Consider the following 12,687-nt stretch of genomic DNA (forward strand, 5'->3'; position numbering starts at 1 on the left):
AGCTTTTACCAATTGCCACAGTATTTTTCGCCCCAATAACCCAACCTACTTCCAGAACAAAATGAATCCTGTTTCTGTACCAAACGTTGTTTACAGTTGCAACATTCAAAAAAATCAAATAAAAAAGTCATCCAAGTTATAAAATGGAATAAATTCATAACGCGATGATACACCCATGCATCATGTGCTTCCAGCTGAAAATGCTTTTGATTTCGGAGTAACTTACATTTTGGTAGTAAAATAATTTTTCTGGCAATTAACTCTTGATTTTAACGGGGACTGATACAGTTAATTGACATCCATTTTAGTCCTGGCTTATTGTTACATGTTGCTTTGGAGTTCTTCCCATTTATATAATACATGCACACATGGTACCACTAACAATTAGTAAAACGGAATTCTTTGTAAAGTGAAATGTCAATGTAACACCTTTTAACCAATAGAAGAAGGGTTGTATTAACACTTCTCAGACAGTAGGCAGGTTGTGCTTAGAAAAGCACACATCACCTAGGAACTAGTACTGGTGCTTGTATTAAGCATAAGGATATTGGTTTAAGCTGAAGAGGGGAAATAAGGCGATTCTGTTTATGAGGAAGTGAGGGTTATCTAATTTCAGAAGCACGTATATTGGAGAAAGTAGCATTTGTGAAGAGATGGCAGGCACAAGGCCCAGCTCTTTTGAAGAGGCAGCTAATAGCAAAAGTATTGATCCTCTCTTTATGGTCTGGCTTGACAGCACAGTTTTAGCCAACAATTAAGTGAGGATCACTAGAGAAGGACTTTGGCTCCGCCCACATGCTTGGAGCCAGGAGTACATATTGTGGGTGGGCATTAGTTGTGTTGCTTCCACAAAAAAGGGCTTGCCCTCCACTAGCTGTAATCGTTTTATTTATTGATCCAGCTGCCTAAACTTGAACTTTCAGGGGCACACACACACATGTTATTGGAATTAGGAGTGGGTGGTACTTGTGGGGTTTCATTGTGTAGTTACCTAAAAACTCTGCAAAATTCTGGAGAGTTCCACGAGTGGTGGTATTTCGGTACTCCGCGCTGATTTTTTAGTACCAGGAGCTTGTCCCATGCTGTAAAAGCTCGAACAGCACCATGTGATACGCCAGAGGGCACTGCTTCTTCCTGCTGCTTTAGTAGATTTTCTACTCGAGCAACAGCTTTCTCAACGCGAGCGGCAGCTTTCTCATCGTGAGCAGTAGCGACTTGCTGCAACCGCCCATGTTGAGAAATTGCACGGAGACTCGTCCTAGTGCTCTATTTTCTCACTCACGTTCTCCAACTTAAGATTGGTGAGTTGCGTGAGAAAAACCCCGCCACCTACGGTTGGTGTAGTTTTTCGGGTACTCCGTGCTCCACCAGGCAAAGCACAGAGTGGCAAAACTCAGTGAACTCTGCCGGCAGAGCAGAGTTTACCACCCAACGCTAATTGGAATGCTATTAAAGTGTCTAGATATCTAGATAATTTATTTTGTTTTTCTCCAGCAGCAGCAGAGATGGTAGGAGGGTAGTCATTAAGCCAACGTGAATTTTAAGGTCTGGCTTCACAGCGCAATTGTCACCTTTCCTTTTAACCAACCGCAATATTATTCTACAGTTCTTTGCTTCCACACAAATACACATCTATTCCCATGTTATTTACCTGAATTGGTTCACGTTACCATCCAACATTCCATTAACGCCAGACTTATTAGCATTACCAATTCTTGTATGGACTTTGCCTTCACTTGTATCTGGCGTCCACTGATCAGCAGAGCAGCAACAAAAAGGTAAGTTAAAATATTTACTGAGTTGGGGTGCTTTTTGCGAGTCTTATTCTTCATTTCTTTCGACTGCATCAAAACACCACCTTGCGCTTGAGAATTTGTGACGTACGGAGAGGGTTATTTTTAACCATGCCTCCTGCTGACTACAATCGGTTATATTGCTTTATATGATATTTTTTCATCCTCTCTGCATGTAGAATGGGAGGGTCAGAAAATCACTTTTCTTTTTCATTACGCCTGTCTCTCACCTGTGTGAATCTAGCCTAGCAGTTTACCAGACCAAATCTTCCAAAGCCCACATGCTTAGGCTGGGCTCATCTCAGCTCTCAACAGAGAATTAAACCCTATGTGCTCAATCGAGAAGAAAGCCTGGTGGAAGAGTAAGAGGTCCAGAGAGTCCCAGTGAAAACTACAATGACCATGGGGCTAGGGAACTGACCATTGGTATTTGAGAGGTTCCACTAAAAGATAGCAAATTGGGAAAGGTGATATTTCACAAAGACCTGTGTGGCTAAAAGTATTGACTTTCAACAAAAAACATACTGTGTCGTTGCAAAGTATCAGCATGCACAGCTACAGTAGCCCTTGACTCATGCAAGAAAGTAACGGAGAAAAGGGACAAAAGAGTGACCACAATGCATTCAAATTTAAAAGTAAAGTTCTAAGCATAAAGATGGACTTACCAGTCGGCTACACATCCGGTTATCAGGTAACCAAATATTAATCCAACAAGAAGAGAGAATTTAGCTATATGAACTTTCCAAGCATTATCGCAAACAAGATCCCACTAGAAGAAAAATAAACACATAGAATAACGTTAGGATGGGTAGGTCTGGTAAGAATGAAGACAGCAGAGTTCAGACTTCGAAAAAAAACAACTCTGAAATACCTCCCCCATGTATCTTCCATACCCAATATCAGATTGGCCCTCAAGATCAAAACCAAAAAAAATAGTCAATAGGATCATGAGGTATCTAGAAACTCATCTTCCCATGCCCAGCAGTGATCACACAACATCACAAGAGACTTTGTACATGCCATCACTAATTAGTGGACAAAGTCAGCAAATATGCTACTTGTGAGTAATGCGGTATTTCTTCACCTGGGATAGATGCAAAAGCCTTTGGGAGCCAGAACATTCTGTTCCTTATGTTTTATGTTTTAAACAAAAGAAACGCAACATTACATCAAAATGTTCAGATTTTTTCCTTTCCGTTTTTTTTTTTTACAGCACGAGCCTGGCACGATTGGCTTTAGAGCGTTTCACATGATAAACAGAGCTGCACTTTTTCTTCTTTTAGGCACAGGGAAATTACATGATTTTGCCCAGGAGGTTGAGCCTAGGACAGGAACCAAACCTGGTTCCCCAGTTGAATGGTCGACAGCTCTAGACGCTAGGCCACACCTTCTCTTCTCCTTTCTTTTCATTATATACATGGGCCACGTGTGGCCAACTGACTTCGCTACAAGCATCCCCAAGCCTCGATTTTATGGGACCATCCACATTTTCCATCTAAATCCACCGAAAAAGGACAAATTGGACCCAAAATTATTTTTTTATTTGATCATGAGATTACAATAGATACAATTTTGTTTTTAATTAAAAAAACAATGTTCAAAAGAGATTTTATTCAAGGGCAAAACAACAATTATGTTATGAGTTACTTTCAGACAGACTGATATGTTCCAGTCCTTGTGAAAAAAGACCACATAGGGGAAAATGGGTGCAAAATGCATTATTGGACCCATATAACTGAGCACCAAAGGCCACATCACCCCAAAAGGGGCGAAGTGCCCTGACCCTAGTGGTGTAGATTGGCTTAGCAGTTGTAGGATACATATTGGCAAAAAAGGCAATGGAAGTCAATGTAAACGTGTTTTTTGGTCCCGTATAACGGTCTTCACCCCCTTACTTCATTGCAGTGACTTCTCAAAGGGTCATGGTAACTTAAAGAAAGTGGATAAACAACATAACTAGCATTGACAAAGGCAATATGTCTACTATGAAAGAGCTATTGGCTTCCCCAATCTGGTTTAGCAATGTTGTATACCAGAGTGGCTTCTGTTCAGCATGGCTAAACATTAGTAGGGTAAAGAAGAGTGGCTTAGAGTGTCAAAGTAGAGTACAGTGGAGTGTTATGGAGGGGAAACCGTATTTACACCATGGCTTGAACCACTTAGCGCAGTCCGAACCACAAATGTGTCTTTACAATGCATTCATTTACTATGCAAGTCGTTACAACAACTTGCCGCAACAAAAGCGTTGTTGGATCGATGTTCGCCTTCAAGTCCAACACTTTTCCTACTGTTGAACAGAATGGAGTTGGAATAGTGCAGTGGTGCACAGTAGGTTAAAGTGGTGTAGAGTGCAGATGATTGGCATAGAGTGGGGCAGAGTAGAGTGCAGTGGCACAGAGTAGAATGGCGCAATATGCAGTGGCATAAAGTGCAGTGCTGCTGAGTAGAGTGTTGTTGAGTACAGTGGCATAGAGTGCATTGGTGTGGAGTGCAGTGATATGCAGTGGTGCAGAATAAAGTGACAGAGCGAAATGGTTTAGAGCAGAGTGGCGGAGTGCAGCGGCATAGAGTATACTGACGTACAGTGAAGTGATGCAGAGTAGATTGGCATAGAGTGCAGTGGCGTAGAGGTCAGTGGTGTAAAGTGGCGTAGACTGCAGTGGCAGAGTAGATTGTTTCAGAGTAGAGTGAAGAGGTATATACGGTCATAGAGTGCAGTGGTGTATAGTAGAATGGTGTGGAGTGCACTGGTGTAGAATGCAATGGCACAGAGTGCATTGGCGCAGAGAAGAACATTGTGGCATAGACTGCATTGGTATAGAATAGATTGGCACATAGTGCATTGGCATAGAGGGCAGTGGCATAGAGGGCAGTGGCAGAGTAGGGTCGTGTGGAGTAGTACAAAGTGGTGTAGAGTGCAGTGGTGCATAGTAGTGTGGGGGTAGAGTGCACCCACTTTGAATAGAGTGGAGTGATGTAGAATAGAGAGGAGTGGAGTGGTTTAGAGAAGAGTGTAGATATTTAGTGTTGAGTGGAGCGATTTTGTGCAAAGTGGTGTACAGTAGAGTGCAGTGGCGTGGTACAGAATGGAGTAGGGTAACGTGGAGTATGTCTAGTATGGTAGCATACTGCCATTACAGAAAACAATCGAAATGACCATAACATTTGTACTCACATACAGTTTTACTGATAAAAGTATACAGCGCACAAACGATAAAGTGTGGAAATGTATTCACCCTATGTATTAATCTGATCGTCAGCACAGTTAATTGATAGCCATTTAAATTTTATTGTGCTGTAGAAAAAAAACCATCTGCACAGCCTTCCTCAAGCAGGTCCCCACTAGCCATCAGTATTGTCACATAAATCCTCTGTTTGCAGTCAGAGAAAGAAAAAAAAACACCAAGCTCCCTTGAAGACAGCCTGACATTTGACCTCTGTCTTTGAATGCACAGCAGACGTGACAAGATCAGAAAAATATTTAAAGGTCTGTTTAGAGAAAGCAAGTTTTTGGAGGAATACGGTAAACAAGGTTTGGGCAAACGGAGGGAAGAACTCGAGCTGGACAGCCTAAAGCAAAAAAAGCCAGCCCATAGAAAGTAAAAAATATGTGAGTTACAAAGCCAATGGTAAGCAAATAGCGGAATACATTCCTAGGTCAATTTTCTGAATGTCTCCAATATGTCTTTAGCAAATCACACAGCTGCCTAGTCTGGTAGGCTAACATAAAAAGCGATATTGGAACAATAAATCTGGCAAGAAGCAGCATGACACACATCAATACTCCTTCTTAGCCCCTATTGCCACTCGATAGACTAATGCTGAAGTGTCCTTAATTAAATATGGAAGCTAAATGTTGCATTTGCCATTTGCGAGTGTTTTTATCAGACCATATGCTGTGCAGGGATTTGGCCAAATTCACCACTTCCAGTGCCCTTGCTAACCATAAAAGCACCAAGGTGCAACATGGACCAAAGGGGTATTAAGGTATTTGAGTGTGACATCAGAGGCATGAGATCACCTACACTGCAGGACCTAGTTCTAATGAGAAGAATGTCAGACAAAATGCCCGGAGTCAGTACCAAAGTGTGGCAAGTAGACCTGTGTCCAACAGTGTCAGGTACCTTTGCATTGGCGTCTTGAACGCACTCGGGGGCTGAGGCGACATATGCCCTGAGTGTCAGGCACTGCTCCTTCATTCAACAGCTTTACAATGCCCTTTAATGCGTGGCTAACATTGACCAACACTGCCAGGAGCCCCAGGGCAATTGTCCCTGGGGTCCTATCTCATGAGAATGGGGTTCTTCAGCGTACATGCTTCTAGAACTCACTTAACCCCCAAAGTCCCTTCCCCAAACAGGATCCACTGCCATGAACGTCAACTCACCAAAAATAGCAGGACTTTGGTCCCATCCGCCTCTAATGACATCACATGGTTGACCGCTTTCCCTTCCAATCCAAAGAGCTGCTGTGAGGAAGGGCAATTAATGGACATTCCATAAAGTGAACATGGCTCTCAGGGCCCTGCTTACCTTCAGTTCCTGCCTCTGCCTTTGTGACTAGAGACCAGGTCGAGCAAGACATGAAGGCACAGAAGTGCCACGCGGTGGTAACAGCTGCTCCGCTCGATTAATGCCCATGGTAACTACATATGACTTTCACAACATAGAGGCCTAGTTACAAACTTCTAGCATCCCACCAGGGTTCACCAGAGTGAGGTGGGTTGAGGAAATCACCAAAACAAGGAGGAAGCAGAGGCAAACTCCACTGCCACCAGGAGACGGAGACACTGTGTGGAGAGCAGTAAGATGCTGGAGTAAGTATAAGGGCTGCAGAGAGGTGTGTGGAAGGTTAAAGGGGGTGTAAATTATGCTAAGGAAGGAGTAGACTGCTTGTTCCATCCGTAGGGCGGAGGGAGTCAGTCGTTACAGATGCAGGAGACACGAGACAAAGTCAAAAGACCATTTCCTTGGACACAGAAAAGCAGCATGAATCCCATACAAGGCACCGAAGGGTTAAATGCACTTTAGAAAAGTTATTTCAACATCTCACGTTGATCGGTGAGCCATAATTACCCTTTACACAGCGACTACATGAATTTCTACACTTACGCACGTAAGTTTACTTCAGGGCAACACAAGTCCAGGGCTCATTAAACCTCACGACCAACTTCTAACACCGCTGAAAGCTGCTCTTTCAAAAGCACAGCAATCCCCGCTATTAAACTAAAGGTTTCATTAATTAGGTCATTTTCGAGTGCCAGAAATTCCTTAGGCCCGTTTTGCGGCATTAACGTGACTTCGGGCGCGTGCCTTGCGCTGATGGAGGTCACATGGCGCCAAGGTTACCGCGGCTGAGCTCCAATCTGAGACGTGCCAGCAGGTGTACCTTTCTAAGGGCAAATGTAAAACAGGCATTGGCAAAGCCAACAGGTATTGCCTTACATATGCCCATTTATTATTTTGTTTGTATAAGTCATAGTTTTTATGTAAATGTTTAGAGGCTACAAATGTGAATAGTAGTTATTTTGATTTGTATGGAAAAATGTATGTTTAAAGGAGTGTTTAGGTAAATGTATGTACCCATCAATTAATGCTTTAGGATCACTATGTATATAATGAGCGTTGTGAAAATATAAAAAATTGATGCATAACTGGTTTTTATGTACTGAAGTGCATTTGTAATTTAAATAAATTATGATGTAATGTGAATTGTAGAAGTTAATAATTGTAGGTGTTAATAAACAAATTAACCACAAATGCATAATTGTAATGTGCGATGTGAAATTTGAGCAAGAGCACAGTCTCCATATGGCTCAGCGGGTGTCTACTTTGTGCATCCTTGCACTGTGGAATGTCAGATAAGCAGCACAGGAGCAAACAGAGTGCATAAGGCACAGCGAATGTGTACGAATATTAAGGATCTGGAGGTGCCCTCAGGAGGGAGTACACAAGGACGGTTGGCCAATTTGATATTTTATCAGAAGAGAAAATAGAGAGAAAATAGCACATCTTGTCCCAAATAACTCAAAAGTGCCATTATACATAGGGAACAAAACATCTTAATGTGAAGTTGTTGGAACTGCAAAGTGAGTTTGAAAGAAATGTTGGATGTATTGCATTAAAAGTTATGCCTTAGTGAAAGGACGAGTCATGGCACCGTTTTGCAGACAAAGTGAACATATTTATTTAGAGTTTTAAATAGCGCTAGCTAAACCCAAAGGCATCGGAGTGCTTTACATGTTATGTGCATAAGTTTACTCGAGGTGCATGCAAGGATTTGTGTGGGTCATAAACAGTCTACAAAAGAGTACAGAACAATACAGCAATTAAGGTAGTTAAAGAAACGATCCTAAGAGTACATAAGAATACAGCATTACGGTAAGCCGCGTTGGCGCCAGGTTAGAGACAGAGTCAGGTGATCACAATGAAGGATCTAGTCGCTGGGGTTTATCCCAAGCAAGAAAAGGAGGGCTACAGTGGAGATCCTTAGTGGGTTCCAGCTCCATGGAGCATTTCCTGAGAAAGAGCATGCCTGGGGTGATTTCTTCTTTAGCTTTGGAGGTATAAGAAGAAGCTAGTTAGAGATTCTCAGTGCTCAGCTTCTTCCTGCTCTCGATAGTTTGGTTTCTAGGTATTTGGGAATTCTTTATATGAACCAACATTGTTCTTGTATAAAATGCATGCGCAGTGATAATCAGTAGACAGAAGCAGATGAAGGTGATTACAAGCACCAAAAGAGTAAATAGTAGATACAGCTCTACTGTGGTGCTAAAACAGTATTTATATATGCAGGCATATGAGGCAAGGCAGTAATTGGGTGCTCTCCTACTATGTAAACCCTACTCTGCGTGTACATTGTGTGTGCAGGTGTAAAGCCAAGAATCCCTCCTCCCCGGGACAATCCAACTCCATTGCATGGTGGGAGATAATGTAGGACCCCGTCTTGGTCATACACTGGACACCACTCACGATATGTAAGACCGCTGTGTGGTGAAGTCTCAGCATGCAGGGACCCTCGGTGTCAGCTAAAGTGCCTCCTCTGCTAATCTTTTGAGATCTTCATTATTTATAATAGAAAGCATCCTTGTGATGTACGCATAGGTTAAAAATGTTATGGATATGTAGATAGCCCTGTCACCCCGTGGATGAAGATAGAACAACATTTGTACATTGTGCGAAAAAGAGACCTCGTACATGGTGTTCGAGGCATCGTGGTAATGTTATGCGAAGCTAGATGTGTAAACAGAAGTAGTTTCAGAGAAGCTAATCTAACATTGAGACGCACGCGACTATGTGCAAAAGGTCACAGCAGAAATGTTATTGTTCAAATGAGATTCGTGTTCCTAGTGGTTCACTAGACTCATCCCTTTGAGCACACCTTCTGTTTCCCCCAGTGCGAAATGAGGGTTCCCACACAGTTTTATGTTCCAATTTTTCTTCAGTATTTATTTTTATTCATACTTATAATTTTTTTGTGATCATTTAGATTTCATCTTGACGTTTTTTTCATATATATACACATTATTCGACATGGTTATATGGTAAATCCAATGCATTTCAGGCCTTTAGTTAAGCCCTTCATCAGGGAATAACGCTATGAAAAAATAAAAAATAATAATACATACCATGAATGAACTAAACATACATCATGTGATCGATGTTTTTCAATGCAATGATCATAAATAATAACATTTGGTCAATGATTACATCATCAGCAATGAGATATAACTAGCGTTTAGACAGTTCTGACATTCGTAAATAACGTAAATGACGACTGGCGTCTGAACTTACGTGTCTGTTTGTCTGGGTAGAGATCGTATCCTGTGAATGAGCTAAAACAGAAAAGCATGTGGGGGTCATTATCAGGTTCTATCGTGTTATATGGCTGTTTTCGCACTTTGTAAGGAATCTCTCTGAAGCTACAAACTGACCTTAGTCGAAAGATTTTTTGGTCCGTCTCCGTCCGTCAATGTGGTGGCGCCGTGGGCGTCTACCGGATCTATTTGTTGTTCCGCCTACGCGGGTCATTTAAGTAGTCCCACTCACGTGATTGTGAGGTGGATAGAGATCGTATAATTCGAACGTGTGTGGACAGTCTACTAAAATACCGTAAAGGGGAGTTCAAAACAAATATTATGAGAAAAGTAATATAAACCGTGGTATTATGTGTTACAAAGTATTTGTGTGAACAAAAATCTAATGGAGGTAGTCAAGGTCAAGCCCAAAAAGGAGACCCAGGAGGGGACAAAAGAAAAGGAAAAGGAGCACCCCAACACCACAATCACGTGAGTGGGACTACTTAAATGACCCGCGTAGGCGGAACAACAAATAGATCCGGTAGACGCCCACGGCGCCACCACATTGACGGACGGAGACGGACCAAAATATCTTTCGACTAAGGTCAGTTTGTAGCTTCAGAGAGATTCAGTACAAAGTGCGAAAACAGCCATATAACACGATAGAACCTGATAATGACCCCCACATGCCTTTCTGTTTTAGCTCATTCACAGGATACGATCTCTACCCAGACAAACACAGACATGTAAGTTCAGACGCCAGTAGTCATTTACGTTATTTACGAATGTCAGAACTGTCTAAACGCTAGTTATATCTCATTGCTGATGATGTAATCATTGACCTAATGTTATTATTTATGATCATTGCATTGAAAAACATCGATCACATGATGTATCTGTTTAGTTTATTCATGGTATGTTTTATTATTTTTAATTTTTTCACAGCGTTATTCCCTGATGAAGGGCTTAACTAAAGGCCCGAAATGCATTGGATTTACCATATAACCATGTCGAATAATGTATATATATGAACAAAACCGTCAAGATGAAATCTAAATGATCACAAAAAAATTATAAGTATGAATAAAAATAAATACTGAAGAAAAATTGGAACATAAAACTGTGTGGGAACCCTCATTTCGCACTGGGGGAAACAGAAGGTGTGCTCAAAGGGATGAGTCTAGTGAACCACTAGGAACACGAATTTCAGTTTAAGCTTGATGTCTAGGGACGCCGGACGCCACCTGTGAAGCACCCCAAAACCATCGAACTTCATCAAACGTCACCAAATAGCTGTGCGTCTGCCTCAATAAATCTATTGTTCACTTGAGGCCCCATAAATGACTGCCACTCTTCTGCTCTAAAGGAACCGCTGCCCTGTTGTGCAGACCTGCTGCCCTATTGCCTGGGGAAGAAGAACTAGACCTGCAATTACATGTTGAACCCAGGACCCGCAGAGTGAATCATAGACATAAGAGGCTCCCAAACCAACTTCTGGACCCAGCGGCAGCGTGTTCCTGATCCCCAAGTGGTGCCTCTCTGGTCCTGGATCCTTGTCTCAAGAGCTCTTGAAACCAAGTTTTTGGGATCTTTGCGACCAAAAATGGGTCCGTTTGCATCAAAACCACGCCGCTCACACCGAAATTCAGTGCGAGTTGCCACCAGCCCATCTCTTCACGCTTCGCCCTAAGTTGGCAGGGTATGCCCAGACGTGGGTCCCTTGCTCACTTTGCCACTGCATTCAAGCTAGCCTGGCTGAGGAGGGCCGATCCCAGGATGCTAGTTTCCAGTCCAGGGAAGACATGGCTTGGCAGTTCGGGCTGGACTGTTCCCATGAGGCACACGGTCAAGACTATTTTGCATATAGCTGTGTTTGAACAGGCGTGGCGAAGTGAGCTAAAGAACGATGATGGATTCAACCCAGATCTGTGACTGGGGGGAGAGTTTCTGAAAAGTTTCAGCGCTCTTCCCACCATCTTGTTGTGTTTGTTTTGTTCGCCCTAAGTTGGCACGGTATGCCCAGATGTGGGTCCCTTCCTCACTTTGCCACTGGATTCAAGCTAGCCTGGCTGATTAGGGCTGTTAGTCCAAAAATGGTCCCAGGAGGCTTGTTTCCAGTCCAGGGAAGACATGGCTTGGCAGTCCGGGCTATACTGTTTCCATGAGGCACATGGTAAAGACTGATTTGCATATAGCTGTGTCTGAACTGGGGTGGCGAAGTGAGTTAAAGAAAGACGGATTCAACCCAGATCAGTGATTTGGGGGGGGGGGGGGTGAGTGTCTGGAAAGTTTCAGCACTCCATCCATCATCTCCTTGTGTTTGCCCTAGGTTGACAGGGTATGCCCAGATGTGGGACCCTTGCTCACTTTGCCACTGGAGTCAAGCTAGCCTGGCTGATGAGGGCTGTTACCCAGAAACCGATACCAGGATGCTTCTTTCTGGTCCAGGCAGTGCTTTAAATGGGCCGGTACTGTCCGGTACTGAGTACCGGCACATTTTTATTTTGGGAGGTTGAGTACCGGCACTTCTCAAGAGAAATGCTATTCTTTTAATTGGAGAGTACCGGCACTTCTCAGAAACAAGCAGGTACTCTGCTACAGAGTACCTGCACTTCTATTTTTCCATTTCAAGCACTGGGTCCAGGGAAGACATTGCTTGGCAGTTCGGGCTGGACTGTTCCCATGAGCAGAGGGCCAAGACTGATTTGCATATAGCTGTGTCTGAACTGGGATGGCGCAGTGAGCTAAAGAAAGATGATGGATTCAAGCCAGATCTGTGACTGGGGGTCAATGTCTGAAAAGTTTCAGTGCTCCGTCCATCATCTCCTAGTGCTTGCTCCGTTTGCACAGCAACCATGCTGCTCACACCGAAATTCAGTGAGAGTTGCCACCAGACCATCTCTTCACACAGCAAGCATTGATTGCCCACGGAGGACCACTACAGCGTAGCTCCAGACTGCCTGCAACACCCAGTCTACTCTTCACTCCATACCTTCCACTGCCCACAACAATCTCCTTGTTCCCTGCGACCCTCTCCAATGTGAACGGGACTTTTGGCTTAAAACTTAAGAGGGTAAAACTTCAGCGGGACTAATC

At 43.1% G+C, this 12,687-nt stretch overlaps 1 protein-coding gene across 1 annotated transcript in view; it reads right to left on the reverse strand.

Annotated features, from left to right (window-relative positions):
* SLC22A23 (solute carrier family 22 member 23) overlaps nucleotides 1–12,687 on the reverse strand; it is a 610,381-nt gene that overhangs the window by 436,039 nt on the left and 161,655 nt on the right. The window contains exon 2 of the mRNA XM_078688041.1: nucleotides 2,459–2,562. Coding sequence (XP_078544167.1) covers nucleotides 2,459–2,562 — 104 coding nt within the window. The remainder of the gene's footprint in view (nucleotides 1–2,458; nucleotides 2,563–12,687) is intronic.

The sequence above is a fragment of the Lissotriton helveticus genome, chromosome 4_1, assembly GCF_964261635.1.
Source record: "Lissotriton helveticus chromosome 4_1, aLisHel1.1, whole genome shotgun sequence".
NCBI classification, from domain to species: Eukaryota; Metazoa; Chordata; class Amphibia; order Caudata; family Salamandridae; genus Lissotriton; species Lissotriton helveticus.